The following is an 18,775-nucleotide window of genomic DNA, read 5'->3' as shown; positions in this document are numbered from 1 at the left end:
ATAACCTCACGTTGGCGTAGAATAGAATGAAACAACAAGCAGATCAATATCCCAGCGAAAGAAGTTTTGAGGTAGGTGACTGGGTATTCCTACGGCTACAACCATATAAACAAATGTCCCTCAAGCAAGCTAAGAAGGATAATAAATTATCACCAAAGTATTATGGTTTGTACAAGGTGATGCAAAAGATTGGTACTATGGCATACAAATTGGAGCTTCCTGTAGCTTCCCGAGTGCACCTAGTTTTCCATGTTTCATGTTTAAAGAAGGTTATAGGTGACAAGATCCCAGCTCAAACAATATTTTTAGAACTTGATGAGGAAGGAAAAATCATATTGGAACCGGAAGCAGACACAGAAATAAGAACTTGACAGCTATGAAATCGATCAATTTCAGATTATCTCATCAAGTGGAAGAACTTATCTGCTAAAGATTCCACATGGGAGGATGAGAATTTTATATAGAAGCATCCAGAATTATTCAAGCGTTGAGGAAAACGCTTTTTGGAAGGAGAGGGGCATGTTAGGTCCCTCTAATACTAGTGATTCCCCCATTACTATTGTCATTATATCCCTTATTGTTATTATTGTGCCCTTATTGTCCCCATTTTGTTATTAGTGTGCCCATAGAAACCCACTATTGTTATTGTTGTGCCCTTATGTTATTATTGTTATGTTGACTTGATTATATTGTGACCCCTTAGACTCCTATATATAGAAGGGAGGTTTAGTCATTTGTATCATCCAAGAATTGTTCATTTATGTAATGTAAATGAGGTTGCCCCCTCGAAAAGGCTGATTTCTAAGGCGTTGATATATATTTTCTATCTTTTTGTGAGCTGGTTTCCTAACAAAATCCCTGCAACTAGGAAAAATATTCTGTCCAGCCCACTCACTCCAAAATACTATCGGCATATTCGGAAACTCTCAATTGCGCTGGTTCGTTGTAAATTGAACAACCACCCATTTCAGTTGTTTCTTAGGGAGTGATCTAGAGCTGCGTTCAATAGAGTTTAGTAGGTAACAAGTGAAAGGAGTAACAATGTTCAACAATTACAAGTAAATGAATAAAAGAGTTAACACATGCAAAACAAAGTTATTGCGATAAATTAAAAGTCTTATCATATGTGTGGTTCTACACCCCCCCTAATAAGATTAAAGGTTGACCAAAACCTTCAATGGTGTGGTGGATGACGGGCATAGTCAACCAAATAGAAAAAAAATTAATCACCATAATGGACGGCCCTCAAAACATGAAAATATCAATCCAAGTCATGCAACGTGATGATATGGTGCATTGAATGCTTAGAAATGCTGACGAGACTAAATCTTCGTGGAAATCAAAGCATGGAAATATAATTAAAGCTTTAATCATGGCTAAGGAAAATTCACACCAAAATATTACCGTGAGAGAGAAAGAAGTTAAAGATAGACTTAGAAACTTTTTAGAATTGCATTCCTGATATATTAGAATAAATGATTGTTCACACATACTCGACATTACCACCTTCATGATGTAATAAATTTCCCTAATGGTCCAGTGATCCTCCTTTATTATTGGAAAAGGAATCCAAAATAGCAAATTGTTTATAAGGTGATTTCAAATATACTTCAATACCGTAAGCATGGCCTCTGTTTCCAGTAGGTGTCCATAGCCTCAATAGGGTTTCCTTTTACCCTGTTGATATGCCAGTATGCCACTTTACTATAAAGGATTCATAACTTAATTTTGTTTATTATTTCAAAAAGGCCATTGTTTTGGCATGGTGAACAACTAATAACAATTCCGTTCACCAGATCTCAATGAGACAAACAAGTTAGTTCATGATGATACCTCTTGTCCTTCAATTCAAATGTCAAAGGCCATTACCCTGGCTTGGTGACTAGCATGGTAATTTCGCCTTATTAAGTCTCATGATCATGGTAGGTTGGCTCATAATGAGACCTCCTATGCCTTTGGTACAATTTTCTTCTTTTAATTTGATTTATTAGTAATTTTCTTATTTTGTTATGATAAGAGATTAGTGAATGGGGTGGTTCATCAACTCCTTAAGAGTTAGGGATGGCGTAAAAAGTATTGTAACAATTATTCTTTGAATTTTCTATTTGCTTCCCAATTTTTTAGTTTGTTAAGAAGATCACATGATTATAAGGAATAAAAAGAAACTCCTCTGGTGGTAATTGAAGAGATATATTATGAACAGTTTATGTACTTAAAATGTCAGGATTGTTAATTTTTTAATGAAATTGAGAAGTCAAATAAAATATTCTCTTATGGTAATCATTGGAATGACATAATTTTGTCACCATGATATAAAAAAAGTTCTTCAAAATCAGAATAATTTCACACAAAAACTAGTTATAACTCAAGAAAAAAGTAATCATAAGGGAACAACAATTGTGACTAAGGGAACAACAACTGTGTCCAAAGGTAACATCAACTGTGACTAAGGGAACAAAAATTGGGTCCAAAGGGAACAACAACTGTGACTAAGGGAACAAAAACTGTGATAAAAGAGAACAACAAGCTATTATGAAAGGGAAAAACGACTATACTTAAGGGAACAATGACTGCGACTAAGGGAACAACAATGAGGAAACAACAACTACGATCAAAGGAACAACAACTATGATAAAAGGGAACAATGAGATGTTATAAAATGAAGCAATGACTGAAACTAAGGGAACAACAACTACGACCAAAGGATCAACAAGTGCGATAAAAGGAAACAAAAAGTTGTTATGAAAGGGAACAACGACTACATTTAGGGGAACAACAGTGACAGAACAACAACTGCGACCAAAGGAACAACTTTGCTAAAAGGAATAACATTCATTTCCCCTTATTTCATTATTAATATTACCATTATTATTATTATTATTATCATATATATTTTTTTAGAAAACATAAATTTCATGAAAATATATACATTATGTACAAAATGAAAGGATTTTTGAAAAAAATTCAGCTAGATGTAGCTCCAAGGTTACCTACCCAATCAGCTACGTTATGCAAATTGGAATCATTACTTATCTTATGGAAAAAAGACTCTTGTGTAATCTATTGATGATATAGGTGGAGTCGATGTCCATTATTAAGAAAATATATGACATAACCATCCGTGGTAGTCAATGTCATTGTATCGTTGTCATAGACTTCAATAATATCATATGTTCCTAACCATCTCATTTGAAGTTTTCTTGGAAAATCTTGAAACCTGGAATCGTACAACGACGCCCAATAGCCATTTTGAAACATTTTCTTTTTAATAAGGCAATCATGCCATTTAGCGCTTTGTTGTTGAATAACAGTTGTACGTTCCAGGGCCAATAGGCACATCTCATCCATTTCATTAAGATGTTGTAAATGCTGTTTCTGTGGTTCTGTGAAATCCAATTCAACTTCTCTTGCAGTCTTGAGAGTCTTAATTTCAAATTCAATAGGAAAAATGGGCTCCTTACGAAAAAGGGTGGTATGGTGAATCGCCAGTAGTATTGCGCCACGTTGTTCGATAGGCCCATAAGGCCTCAGGAAGTTTAACTTCCCAGTTCTAGCAGTTCATATATACTTTTTTGGTCAAAATTTCCGCTAGAACCTTATTGGTACTTTCCACTTGTTCATTTTCTTGAGGATGGTAAGGAGAAGTTACTTTGTGCTTAATGTGGTACTTCCGTAAAGTAGAAGAAATTTTATGAGTAGTGAATTGTGACCCCCCATCTGTTATTATTTCTCTAGGCAGTCTGTATCGCAAAAATAGTTCAAATACAGACTAATGACCACTTCTTCTGTGGCTTTTGGAAGAGTTGTTGCTTCCACCAATTTAGTCACATATTCGATACAAACGAGGACATATGCCTTCTGATTCGATGGTGGGTTAAAGGGACCCACAAATTCCAATGCCTATCTTTCAAAGGGTTTTATTACAAATTTCAGCTGTAGGGGTATCTCATAAGCTTGAGTGGGATGACCCATTCTCTGATAGCTATCATAACTCCTAACATACTTCTTTGCATCCTTGAATATCATGGGCCAATAATAGCCCATTTGGAGTACTTTATGCCTAGTCCTATCATCATCGAAATGTCCACCACAAGGTTCATCATGACAGGCCCTGAGAATGTTGTAAATCTCATCTTCTCTGATTCATCTGCAGATTTGAAATTCAAACCCTGTATGAAAGAGGTAACCATCTATCCAGGAGAATCATGCATTGTGATGAACAATAATTTTCCTATCCCGGGGTGGAAAACGTGCTGGCATTTGGCCACATCAACATACCAAGGTGTCTTTATTATTACAGAAAACAAGTGTTCATCTAGAAATTGATCTCCAACTGGTAAAGAATTGGTTTTTTTTGGTACTCTAGACAAAAAATATGCAACAAGATTTTCCTTTCCTGGGTGATCCTTTATAGTAATGTCAAACTCCTACAATAACAACAACCATCGAGTTATTCGACCATTGGTAATAGGTTTATTATCTAGATATCTAATGGCAGAATGATAAGTGTACATGAAGAATGGATATCTCGTTATATAGTGACGAAATTTATTAATAGAATACACAACAACTAAAAACTCTGTGTCCATCCAATTAAAACTCAAGTCCCTTGAGAAACCTAGCACGCGTGCGCGCTGCCTGCCGCCTTCAGATCTCTGGTTTGTGCCCCCATTCTTCCTGATGGCCCCTTCTGAGGCTCCACCGGAGGAGGTTGCACAGTAGCAGGCTTTCTCAGCCCTTGTCAGTTCCCTACTGCCTCAATGAGATCGCCCAGCCCTTTTAAAGTTTGTAAAAAAAATAGAAGGACTTCAAGAGGTTTCCCTTCCTCCTACTTTGCCTAGAATGGCTACTCTTGCTTTGGCCGAAAAGGGTCTGATAGGGCAATTCACTGGTCTTTGGCCCTCACCTAAAACTGTTCAGAGGTGGGTGGAAAGAAATTGGTTGGACAAAATCCAAGGAAAAATTGCTATTAGAGTCTGCAGGAAGGGCTACTTTACCTTTCACTTCGAGACAATGAATGACAAGGATCGGATTTTTCGCAATGGACCTTATTTTATGGACTCCAGAGGTTTGTACTTAAACAAGTGGACACCAGATTTCGATCCAGAGCTTGAAATTCCTAATGCAGTTCCTGTTTGGGTACGTCTCCCACATCTCCCATTACACTGCTGGGGAGATGACTCTGTGCGAGCCATTGGAAATGCAGTCGGCAAATATATTGACAGAAGCGAACCAAGAGACAACATGCAAGCATGCGCCTGTATCTGCGTCGAGGTCGACCTGGGCAAAGGACTTCCAGAAGCTATCAAGATCAAAGTCGATGAATGGTCGCACATACAATAGCTTGATTACGAACAGATCCCCTTCAAATGTAAGGTATGTCACGAGTATGGTCATTTTGCCAATCGCTGCACTAAGATTATTAATGTGGATAATAATACTCAAGATCAGCAATGGGAAGTGGTAAAAAAAAAAACAGCCCCTAGTCCCTCTTTACCCAATGAACCTGGACCCTCCTCTCATAAAACCTCTGCCCAAATCCCATCTCCTCTGCCTTCCCCTCCTCATCAATCTCATTCCCCTGGACTTGGAAAACCCCTTCATTCTCCTCCATCCTCCAACCCTTTCCATGTTCTTTCCCTCCCTGAAGGTGACCCTTCTCCTTCGAACCCTCCTGATCAACCCTCCTCCCCTCATTCTATGAGTGCCCTTCCTCCCCTCTTACTTGAACCACTCCCCCCTAGAATCACCCGAAGCAACTCCAAGGACCAGGGCTCTTCCTTTGATGGTCAAAAGAAGCCGGGGAGAAAGACTACAAAGCAGCATAGGGATGAAAACGCGCAGAAAGACATAGCCCTTGGTCTACAACATCCAATAGAATCTTACATTCAGGCCACAAAAGATCAAGAAGTAGCAAGCAAAGACAAGGGAGGCAGAGCACCTCCTCGAACCACAGGTCTGAAATGATTAAAATACTTTCTTGGAACAGCAGGGGACTTGGGCACCCCGCTAAAATCAATGCTCTAACAGACCTTATAGTGCAGGAGAAACCATCCATCATATTACTACAGGAAACAAAGCAAAGAGAATCAGAAATCAACAAAATCATTGGAAAGTATAAAAATTACAAAGGAAGCATATGCGAAGCAAGAGGAGCTTCTGGAGGAATTACCACCATCTGGAATCAAAATGACTGGCAAAGTGAAGCTGAGTTAATCGATCAGCATTGGATAAAAACAGTCCTGAGAAATAATATCAGCAATCAACAGATTGTCATCTTCAATGTATATGTCCCCAATCACTATAGGGATAAAGGAAAATGCTGGGAAACTCTTAGCAATCACATCATGGAAGGAGACAGCAGCAACACCATAGTAGGCGGCGACTTCAACTTAATCCTGCATGCTAATGAAAAGCGAGGGGGGAATTTTCTGCCAGACCCTTTCAGGAATCAAATGGAAAATGTAATGCACATTGGTGATCTGATAGACATAGCTCCAAAAAATCGCAAGTTCACATGGAGCAATCGAAGGCTGGGCAGCCACAATATCATGGAGAGGCTGGATCGATTCTTGGTTAATATCTCACTCCTGTCAACCTTTTCATCTGTTAACTCCACCATTTTGCCCTTTGCTGCTTCAGACCACTATCCAATCACCCTCGCCTTGAATACTCACTGTGCCCTTGGTCCGCTGCCTTTTAAATATAATCATATTTGGAGTGATCAACAAGCTGCCCAAAACATCATCCAGCTCACCTGGAGACAACATATTAAAGGTTCCCCATGCTACATATTGTTGTGGGGAAAAGTATCCAACACGGAATGACCCTATCCCACTCTAAGGGTGATAGTTCCTTAGCAACAGCTGAAGCAAAGCTATCTAAAGTTACTTCTTTATGACATGAAAGAGATGAAAGGAAGAGATCCACTTACCGATGTCTTGCGCAAATGGTCGATCCAATCTCCTCTATTTGCCGCTCGCTCCCAGCTCCAAGTCTTCTCACGGGCCCAGCTACACGAGATCCTGCGAACAAGACAAGAAAAGGAAACTACAAGAAGCATGCATTCATAATTGATTCAAGGATTAGCATAAATCAAATACGCAAGTAAGACAATACACCATTGAAACACATGCGAATAGAAGAACCTCAAATGCTTTATTAATATAAGGAAGTAAGGTTCAGGCGGTGATACAACCGTGAGAGGTCCAATCCAGCATCACCTTCCCGACGGAAAGAAATCTCCTCTTCACCTCCCTCAAGCAATCACCCAATACTCACAACTGTAAACCAACAGCAATTCTTTTCACAAAATTCCGGCCTCCAGATCCCATGGGATGAGATCCTTATATAGAGTTTTGGAGTGAAGATAAGTCAGCTTGATGTGTGACTTGTTGTCCTCTTCAACTCCAGTTGTTCTTCAGTCCTTGAGTCCACTCGGAGTTTCTACCTTCCACTTGGAGTTTTAGAACCTCTTTACTCATCATTAGGCGAATCTTCTGATCCAAGTGTCATTTTGGAAGCTTCCTGGGCACTGGCACATTGAGAAAAGATTCCTCCACATGTCAAAGTACGCCTAGCGCAGGTAGCCTTTGTTGCACTTGCTATGCAGCGCAGGTACACCATGGAGCTTTTGTCATTCAGCGCAGATGCTTAGTGGAGCAGCTGCTTTGATCCAAAATTGACCTGTTTTTGAGTGTTTTTCAGTGGAGAACTGATTTGCAGTACTGTGGTTTGCTGACCTTGTTCCTCTAAGGGTAAGAACAACATGTTTAGGGACTTTGGATCCCTCAGATTATTGACATTTCATGCTCTATGCTGTAAGGAACAAAAATGTCTATAACAGTTGCCCCCTAAAGTATGAGGTCGTTTATCGGGTGAAATGCTTTATTAGGAGGATCCGAAGTTCATTCAATCGTCGGGAGGTGACCTGTAACAAAATACAATACAATACATTATCTTTTCATACTTTCTTTTCATGATCTAGCTGATGCGGGCATTTCCCATGCTCAGCTTTATAAATACATTTGCTGTACATGAACAGACGATCGTCTGATAATAGACTGATAATTCTCTGCTTTTAATTATCATCCTTTTAGTAGGATGATCATCTGCTGCACATGTCTATGTTTTTATCTCCTGAATATATATCGCAGCCCGGATGGATGAAACTAGATCCGGGGTCTTCAAACTTGTCCAACCTTCACTCTAGTACAAGTCGATCCATGTGAGAATTTCTTGAAGTCGAACATGGAAAGACATCGCTTGATTACCAGTCAATAATGTAAACTGTTAACAAGCGCGAGAGGAATCACCGATAATGATGATGACCCTCAAGGTACTGCAGCACAATTCACGTGGCGTGAATATAGGATCTGACGTCGAACACCACGCAAAGTCTCCCGGTCGAAGGTCATTAATGTATACCTATCGCCGGAAGTGAGAAACTTGCCATTGAGGCATGCAAGCTTCAAAGTACTGAGGGGGGTGTTCCTAGATCAACTTCTTGGATAGTGAGCTGATGTCGACAAGAAGTGATCCGTCAAAGGAGGGCCTTAATGAATCCCACATCAGTGACACGGAACGGAGCTAGTGATGATGGTGAAAACGATATGTGAAATATGATTCAGGGTGGCGGTCATGGAAGGATGAAAGATGATGTATGGTAGTGGATGGGACCCGGTTGACACTTTCTGAATGACATCTCTTGAACATATAACGACACTGATGTGATGGATCGGTAGCATTACCCCATGTATGGATGGTATGGCGAGACCATGGTGAAGGGACCGGTGAATGATAATAACCCAACCCGATATTTACGGAGGCAAAAGTGTCATGTTCAAGAGCGACTTGCTACCATTAAGCTTTGAGGTTCTTCCCAATTTTCCCCAGTCATTTCTGACCAGTACCTCTTTATTTTTGTCAAGCTTGAGGAGGATAACATATGCTTGTTCTATAACCTGCCCTTCGGGCAAGCCCATCGCTATGTTTTAACGAGCTTAACGATAGGGAAACTCGTTCTCGTCTAAAGACAAGTTTGTCGCTATCTAATATTTTTAACGAGCCCAGCGACAAAGACAACTCGGTCCTTTTCATCTTTAGAGAGTCTGAAAAGGGTACATAAAGTGGACTCCAGGGTCCTTTTTCGTCATCTAATCCCTTAAGTCCAAAAAAGTATAAAACAATACAGAAGGGATGAATGTTCGATATCTTTATCGAGCCGAACTAGATAAGCGCTCGATCTTTTTGTGCAATAATCCCTCAGGTCCAAAAAGATTAAAATCTAGAGGAGGGATAGCTCTTCCAGTCCTTTTAACGAGCTGGAAGGCCAAAACTCGGCAAACTTTTCATATTTTACGAGTCAGTGAAAAGAGCTCAAAGAAGACTCGTATTTTGAGGAACGAGTGATAAACAGGGATAGCAGCAGATTCCAGGTACAGGTTGGAATTTTCCAATCACGGCAGTATTACAAGGATGGCTAAGTGAAGTCACTCTTCACAGCTGTTCCTCAAAATAGGTAAACAATCAAGTGGATGTGAATGATCGGCCAAATGAAAAGTGGAGGTGACAGTACACAAACACGACCAAGGCTTTTATGGCTGATGAATTTACGGTCTCAAATGGTTATTTACCGGTTCATTTTTCTGGATGAGCTTGAACTCTGGGGGGGAAGCCTGCTCACATGCTTATGTTTATTTTTTAACGAGCATGAAGTCCGCGTTAAAACTGCTCGGATCTTGCGTTTATTTTTTAACGAGCATGAACTTTGCCAAAACTGCTCGTTTTTACCAGTCATAAAGTAGGAAGGTCTCCTGGAAGATTGCTATTTTTTAAGGAGCTTCATCTCCCTACACTTTGCTCCATATCCTCTCTTTATGCAAGCTGGGTATCGGCTAATCCTACGAGTTTAACGGGTTAGACCTATAGGTTTAAAGGGAGGACCTAAAAAACTAAAAAAACAAAATAGCCGCCCGTGCTTGCATTCCAAGAGGTTTGCATGCCCCCAGGTGTAAGTCTAATTTCAAGGTCGCCCCTACTTGTCCGTCGAAAACCCTTGTTTTCAATGGGTGAGGCTTACCTCTTTCAGGTTATCCAAAGATCGTTCTGCTAATCCTTTCAAACAGAAACTTTCTTCGGCGATGTCTATCATTAGGTTACACAAAGATGGTTACAATTTGTTGCAGCAATAGAATCTCTTTCTTTGGAGGCTGCCCCTACTTATCCTTTAAAACATTTGTTTTAATGGGTGAGGCTTGCCTTTTACCCAAAGATGGTTACTACTTGCTGCCGCAAATGGATCCCCTTCTTTGGCAGAGCCTACTTATTTAGACAAAGGTGAATGACGATGCTCCGCCACACACTTAACTTTAACAAAAGAATCTTTTTCCAGAACAACCCCATTCCTAACTGCCCCTTCCTCTGCATGAGAGCTCTTGCCGGCTCTTCTGTTTTACGAAGATGAAGGAGGGGACGGGGTACGGACTAGTCATATTCTCCCGCGGAAATTCTACTTTACACCCAAGGTTTTCTCTGACCCCAGCAGACCAGGATGCATGCCCCCTGGGTTCTGGCCCTACTTTCCCGAATTACTCGTACTCATCAGGAAGAAGAACCGGAGGTAGAGACCTTTCTTGATCAAATAGACCATTCAGGATAGGTATGTGACTATTTGTGATGTGTGATCCCGGAAATGAAAGTTGGTCTACGAGCTTGACCATTCTTCCTTCGTGTGGAAAACACATTATTCGAAAGAGTGTGGAGACTATTGCTTCCATGCAATATATGTAGTCTCGTCCAAGGAGTAGGTTATAATCCAAGGGTCCTTGGACGACCATCAAACTCATCTTGACAGCCTTCCCTTTCAATGTAATAGGCACATTAGGTAGAATCCCTAATGGTCGACTGGTTCCTTTGTCAAAACCTGAGAGATTCCTTATCTCAGGCAAAAGCGCTGGGCAACCCAGTGCTTTCCAAGCAATAGAGGACAGGATACTCACAGATTCCCCTTCATCAATGATAGTCCCAACCATCACCATTTTGTATATTTGGACTATAATTCTAAATGGTATACTGGCTGGTAACCGGGGTCTGCCTAGTTGGTTCCAATCAAAGGACACAACCAGGTTGCTTGGTGGTGGGACCGAATATACGGCCGGGTATGATCCTGACGATGCTCCTTCCTGCGATAAAGGAGTGGGCACATTGCCCTGATGTTCATCAGAATCGGTGTTGACGAAAAGAATCTGGACGGTGTCATCCTTACTCTCTTCGGTAGGGGTGTCAGCTGAAGATGAATCCTCAGTGACTGTGGTATTTGAAGATGAAACTTCTGAAAGGAGAATCGGGTCAACTGCCGTTTCGACCTTTGTACTTTCGTCCGGTCCGGATTTAGTAGGTTCACTTTCAGTGACTGACACTTCAGCTGGCCCTATGAGCGGGGCAGCTGTATTTTCAACCAACGAAGGACTTGGCGCGAGTTTTTGGTGTCCAGGAGGAAGTAGCAACGGTGCAACCGATTGATCTTCCAAAACTCTCTTGGCTTCGTCTAAAAAGGGACAACGACGGAGGGTGTGATTGCCTTCACACAGTTCGCAGGGGAATCTCATTCCCCTTCGTCGTCTAGGACCTTCACTTTCGTTGGTCGATGGTAAGAATTCAACCTGGTTGTCAGAGGTTGACGCTTCCGAACTGTGCAAACGAGGGGACCAGTCCCTTAGTATCCGGGGAATACTGGGACAATCACGGTGGAGGTGGTCCCCTCTACATATGACACATGGCGATTTGGGTCCGGTCCGTGCTGTGTGTGGATTTTTGTTAGATGCCTTTTGCTTGCCCCCAAGTGCCTTTGGCTCCTTCTGCTTCTTTTCTTTCTTCTTCTTTTCCTTCTTCTTTTCTATGGGAGCTCCGCTTTCGGCGGCTTGCCCTTTCGAAGAAGAAGGATCGGAGGAAGGCTTATAAGAAGTGGAAGGCTGGAGGGTAGCTTTAGACTGGTCTAACTGTTGACTCGACTGTTCAGGAACCGTGGTGGTCTGAACTACAGGGGTTGAGAATAGCCAAACTGGCAGGCCAATTGTCAGTCCTGGAAGCGACAACGTGGCCATGTGGAGCACACCAACTTCTCCCCAAGAGGAGAAAGGGCTAGGGGTCCCATCATGTGGAATCCCTTGGTTGGTGTGTTCCATGTTCTCAACCTAAAGATCGACGTAGGAATAAGGGGTGATTATGTTCCGTTTAGAATGAATTTTATATGACGACGCTTTAGACACAACTTGCTTTTTCACTTTTTAAGAGTCGAGAAAAAGCTAAAGATGACTCTGGTCTCCTTCGATGTATTAACGAGCCCGAAGTGACAAATGCTCAGATGGACTTTTTTAGTTATAGAGTTTGAAAAAGGCCAAAAGAAACTACTCTGGAGTTCTAGGCAGAGGGTGTGCCAAACCTTTCGCGAAACCACAGAATATGTTTTATGGTACGAGTGGTCGATCTTCGTGAATGCTGTGTTCACTGCATCGTGATCAGTAGGGCGGCCGACACGGCTTCCTATGGATAAAGGCTTTGTTCCTATAAGGGTCCCCCAATATACGCGACGGTACGCGGGGGCACAAGTCCGTATTAGTGCTATCGTCCCTCAGGAGGAATCACCCACCTTCGTAGAGATCGACAATCACTATGTTTAACGACGCCGGTTCACGTCTCTACCTAGACCTCTACTGTGTTTCGTTATGTTTCAAAGCGTTGTTAGATAAATTCAGTTCTTTTTAAGTTGATCTTGCTTAGCAGTTTGCCTTTATGGATCACCACGTGATGTATGATACAACTCCTAAATGCAGTCTAAGAATGATAAGCAAGCTTTTTTCAATTCTTTCAACTTATGAAAATCTTAACTACTGAGGGAAAAGAAAGACATCATCTTTTCGAACAGATCATAGAGCACACACTGATGCACTTTTCCTAAATCGACATGCAAACTGTCAAAATGCACATGCACAATGCAAGTATTTCTTTTCTTCTTCCTTAATGTTGATGTATTACAAAAAGAAAGCTGTTGTATAATTTTGAATTCAATTTCAAGCGAAAGCAAACAAGTTTTTGTCCAATAATCAAAAGAACACCTTAAGATTCACTCGTTTCAACACAAGAAATACTGAAATTCGAACCATATAACGAAAGCAAATGCTCAAGCAGCTATGAACAACAATAAACTAGCTCTTAGAATCACAACGACACTTTCTTACAGGCCTAGATCCAAGAGGTCACAGCAAGACTAGTTCACTTTCGCTACGAGAAACTGTGAATGAAAGCAAGAAATACAATAAGAACAATCACGGTTTCTTCATACAACTGAGGTGGAATGAAGGCAAAGAAAGGTAGTTTCAGCTGGGTATACAGGTTGACAACAGGCTGCAAAAACAATGTTGAAAACTGGGCAACAGACAGTGGGGAATCCCAGTTGCACAAGGCAAAACTGGATCAGTGCAGGTGCTGCACTGTCAATCTGACATGCAGCGCAGGTAGCCCCTTCGGGATCTGCGTTGCAGTGCAGGTAGCCTTTGCTGCAGCTGCACTGAAGAGACAACTCTCGTCTCTCTTAGATTCCGGGTCACAGTTTGCTCAAAAATCAATGGTTTTTGGCCAAATCAGAGGCTATCAGCCAAGTATACACTAGAGGATGATTAAGGAAGATGAACACTATCACAAAGAGCTAAAAAGAGTCCTTGTGGATCAGCTCTTCAAATCATAAACATGCCCAGCACTGAGCTAGAGTAGCTGCCCTCTACTTTGCATTCGAAGGTTTCGAATGCAGTTCGATTCGGTACTCCCTTTGTTTAGGAAATGAATAGCAAGAAACACAAGCTACCAACAAGACACGATTCAAGACACGATCCCCAGCGGAGTCGCCAGTCTGTTGTGGGGAAAAGTATCCAACACGGAATGACCCTATCCCACTCTAAGGGTGATAGTTCCTTAGCAACAGCTGAAGCAAAGCTATCTAAAGTTACTTCTTTATGACATGCAAGAGATGAAAGGAAGAGATCCACTTACCGATGTCTTGTGCAAATGGTCGATCCAATCTCCTCTATTTTCCGCTCGCTCCCAGCTCCAAGTCTTCTCACGGGCCCAGCTACACGAGATCCTGCGAACAAGACAAGAAAAGGAAACTACAAGAAGCATGCATTCATAATTGATTCAAGGATTAGCATAAATCAAATATGCAAGTAAGGCAATACACCATTGAAACACATGCGAATAGAAGAACCTCAAATGCTTTATTAATATAAGGAAGTAAGGTTCAGGCGGTGATACAACCGTGAGAGGTCCAATCCAGCATCACCTTCCCGACGGAAAGAAATCTCCTCTTCACCTCCCTCAAGCAATCACCCAATACTCACAACTGTAAACCAACAGCAATTCTTTGCACAAAATTCCGGCCTCCAGATCCCATGGGATGAGATCCTTATATAGAGTTTTGGAGTGAAGATAAGTCAGCTTGATGTGTGACTTGTTGCCCTCTTCAACTCCAGTTGTTCTTCAGTCCTTGAGTCCACTCGGAGTTTCTACCTTCCACTTGGAGTTTTAGAACCTCTTTACTCATCATTAGGCGAATCTTCTGATCCAAGTGTCATTTTGGAAGCTTCCTGGGCACTGGCACATTGAGAAAAGATTCCTCCACATGTCAAAGTACGCCCAGCGCAGGTAGCCTTTGTTGCACTTGCTATGCAGCGCAGGTACACCATGGAGCTTTTGTCATTCAGCGCAGATGCTTAGTGGAGCAGCTGCTTTGATCCAAAATTGACCTTTTTTTGAGTGTTTTTCAGTGGAGAACTGATTTGCAGTACTGTGGTTTGCTGACCTTGTTCCTCTAAGGGTAAGAACAACATGTTTAGGGACTTTGGATCCCTCATATTATTGACATTTCATGCTCTATGCTGTAAGGCACAAAAATGTCTATAACACATATGGGAGAGCAAACTAAAGAATGTGCAAAAAGCGCTTAGACAATGGGCCAAATCGCACTACAAGGAGCCAGAACAGGAAAAGCATGAGCTAAAACTTCAAATCGTTGAACTCCAATGCACAATAGAACAAAAGGATTACTGCCACAGCGAAAAAATCCAAGAAGAAGAGTTGTACAATAAACTGAGAAAAATTAAAAGGCAGGAGGAAGAAAAGTGGCGCATCAAATCAAGACAAATATGGCTGGAAAGTGGGGATAAGAACACATCATTCTTTCATAAACAAGCCACCGCAAGACAAGTCAGAAACACCATAACTGCCATCTCGGACAGCGCAGGGACTCAACATGTGGAACAAGCAGATATTAAAGAAGCAGCTACAGAACATTTCAAGGACCTCTTAACCGAAGTACAGGAGGAAGAATCTTATGATGACCTGTTACAGCATTTGCATTCTAAAGTCACAGATGATCTGAACAAAAACTTGACAGCAGAAATAAAAGAGGAAGAAATCGTTGAAGCAATCTGGAACCTCCATCCCAACAAGGCACCTGGTCTGGATGGGTTCCCAATTAGCTTTTACAGGGATTACTGGGAGTTGATAAAGAAGGACCTCATAAAATACATCAAGTGGATCCAAAAAAAAGGCAAAATAGGTGGATATACAAATTCTACCCACTTGGCTCTCATTCCGAAGGAGAACCGGCCATCCAATTTTTCTCGCTTCAGGCCCATATCTTTATGCAATTCATCTTACAAAATCTTCACTAAAATCATAGCCTCTCGGCTCAAACCTCTTCTACCGATGTTGATCTCAGAAAACCAAGGAGGCTTTATGGCAAACAGACAAATTTCAGATTCTATTCTTTTAGTTCAAGAGGCCATACACTCAAGTCATGCAAGGAATGAGAAAGGCTTCATTCTAAAACTAGATCTGGCCAATGCCTTTGACAGGGTAAGGCATTCTTTTTTATTTGCAGTTCTTCAAAGGATGGGCTTCTCACCTCTTCTTATTAATGTCATAAGATGCTGCATTTCTGGACCTTGGATCACCCCCCTCATCAACAGAAGACCCGGACCTTCCTTCCAATCCTCAAGAGGACTAAGGCAAGGTTGTCCCTTGTCCCCTTATCTCTTCATCCTCATGGCAAAATCATTTAGCCGTGCCCTTGTTCAAAAGAGACAGTCAGGCCTCATTACGGGCATCAAGTTTGAAGATGGCATTAAAAATATAAATCACTCTCAATTTGCCGATGACACCCTTCTGCTAGGGGGGGCGACCACCATTATTGCAAGAAGATTCAAGTCCCTGCTTGACAAGTTCATGAGATATTCAGGAGGTAAAATAAATTACCTTAAGAGCTGTATTTATGGATGGAATGCTTCATCCCAAATGATACATAATATTGCCAATATTTTTGGTGTCCCCTGCAAGTTAGATTGGGACTGTTTCAGTTATTTGGGAATGCCGGTAACCATAGGGAAAGCAAAGACTGGAGTCTGGGACTTAACGCTAGACAAAATGAAAAGGAAACTTCAGAGATGGGGAACTCTGTGGCTCAATCCAGCTGGGCGACAGGTTCTACTAAAATCAGGGCTCTCCTCCCTTCCTTTATATCAGTTTTCTCTGGCCCAAGCTCCAGCTTCATTCCACCGAAAAATGGATAGCATCCTCAGATTTTTTCTCTGGCAAGGGGGCAAGAATGAAAAGAAAAAATTCAACCTAGTAAACTGGAAACAGGTTATACAAAGCCCTGAGAATGGAGGTCTGGGCATCAGGTCCCCATCTATTATGAATTTAGCATTCGGTGGGAAATTGATTTGGAGACTTATGGACAATCAACCTGCATGGTGGAAAAAAGTCCTAGAATCAAAATATCTTAATCAGCCAAGATCGCAAATTCTCAATGCTGAAATCCCCAACAGACACTGTACAAAGATATGGAAATTTTGTAAAAAAGCCATCGTCTTCATGGCGCAAAATGTTTCTAAAGTGCCAAAAGGAGGTGAAACGGTGAACATTGGTTCAGACAAAATCATGGGGAACCCTCCCATAAACAGTCTTCCAGATATCGACCCTATTCTTCATTATCTCCACAGCAAAGGCATATCTAAACTGAGTCAAATCTCTCAATGGAATGAATCAACTAATGCCTGGGTTCAATGGGAATTCCCACCCATACCCCACCATCTCAAAGGTAGCTTTGACTCTCTTTGTAGCTGTCTGCACAGTATTGCACCCACCATCAAAGGTGCAAAGGACGAGTATCGTTGGGACCCTTCAGGAACAAACTATTCCATCAAAGCAGGTTACAGCTACTTGAGTAGCAAGGAATACCCCACTGTTGTCTGGGCTCATGGGAAGATTTTAAAAAGAGCTGAAGCAATTCCAAAGATCAAATTTTTCATGTGGACACTTCTCCATGGTAAAATTTTAACTGCAGAGAACCTCAGGAAAAGAGGCATTTTCGGACCCTCTAGGTGTCCCAACTGTCAAGCGGCGGAGGAAACCATACAGCACTTATTTATATCTTGTCCCTTTGCTGCCTCATGCTGGAACAACATCATACCTTCTGCTCCCTCCATTTGGAATCCCCAACATTCTATTGTTGAAGCCTTAAACAACTGGAGGAGTAGCTATCCTTGGCATTCAGCGAATCAAAACCCAGCTAAAAGAGTTTGGAACGCCATTCCTTTTGTTCTTTTGTGGCGCATATGGATCGCCCGAAACAGTATGATCTTCCGAGACAAAGCAACTACAATCAGGCACATAATCCTTAAAGCTTCAAGTCTTGCATCGGAAACTATAGCAGCTAAGATAACAAAGAGAATCGATCCCGTCAGCCTATGGACAGAGGAGCGAAACTTTATTTGGAATCTGATAGACAGGTCCAGCACCATTTCAGCAACAAAGATCAGTAAGTTCAGTGGCAAAGCCGACAACCCAGAATGGAAAATCCGCCTCACAAAAGATGATTTCGGTAAATGGCTCCTTTCAAAGAATTCTCACTCTTTATTTTTTGACGGAGCTTCCAAATCTAATCCGGGAGCTGCCGGCGCAGGGGGCATCATTCTGGATCCTTCAGGTGCACCGGTGTCCTCCTTTGAATGGGGTCTGGGAAGACTAAGCAACAACCGAGCTGAAGCTTTGGGTCTGTTCCAAGGTCTTTTGCAGCTTCAGAACCAAGGGATTAACAAAGCCCTCATCTTCGGCGACTCGGCTATAATAATCAGTTTAATGAATAGCAACAGACAAGCATCCAATCTCTTTCTCCATCAAATCATCAACCGTTGTAAAAATCTGCTGTCTCAGGGCTTGGAGTGCCAATTTTTTCATGTCCTTCGATCCAACAACCAGGAAGCGGATAAGAGAGCTAGTCATGCCAGCTCACGGGAAAAAGGAAGCCTCTTATGCAATCAAGCGAGCCTGCACCAATTCATCCCTTGATCCACATGATTGCCCCAAATCGCCACTCTCCAAGGAACTGCACTTCTATTATCAAGGAGTCTGATCAAACCTCCATCTGCAACAATCTCTGTCTACGCAGTTTATTCTCATTCTTGAAGACTTTGGAAAAAAATCAAATTGGATCTTATTCAGCAGAACTCGTGACTTTTGACAGCCATCCTGAGGCCTCCATCGACTGACATATCAGATATATCACTATTGTTTAAATGTAATGCAAAACTAGTCTTCTGCTGTCCCAATTCATAAGAATCTATACTTGTTCTAGGATCTTACAAGTGAACAGTAAAGGCACTCATGTGTACTGCCACAATGAAATACAAACACAAGCAACTACTGTAACTCCATCTCT

The 18,775-nt window shown here is 41.7% G+C and overlaps 1 protein-coding gene across 1 annotated transcript; it reads left to right on the top strand.

The window, feature by feature from the left end:
* Positions 1 to 4,842: 4,842 nt before the first annotated feature.
* Positions 4,843 to 5,343, top strand: LOC149145975 (uncharacterized). Its single transcript, XM_089452615.1, has one exon. The coding sequence runs from the start codon at positions 4,843 to 4,845 to the stop codon at positions 5,341 to 5,343; it is 501 nt and encodes a 166-aa protein (XP_089308741.1).
* The last annotated feature ends 13,432 nt before the right edge of the window (positions 5,344 to 18,775 follow it).

Source organism: Pinus tabuliformis, chromosome X (assembly GCF_031772625.1).
Source record: "Pinus tabuliformis cultivar Carrire ecotype Pingquan chromosome X, CPIR1, whole genome shotgun sequence".
In the NCBI taxonomy this organism is placed as follows: domain Eukaryota; kingdom Viridiplantae; phylum Streptophyta; class Pinopsida; order Pinales; family Pinaceae; genus Pinus; species Pinus tabuliformis.
The sequence above is the reverse complement of the archived record's forward strand: the minus strand, read 5'-3'. Positions and strand labels throughout refer to the sequence as shown.

Bases quoted from the DNA above. Each gene is read 5' to 3' on its own strand.
- LOC149145975 (XM_089452615.1), top strand. From the start codon at position 4,843: ATGGCTACTCTTGCTTTGGCCGAAAAGGGTCTGATAGGGCAATTCACT.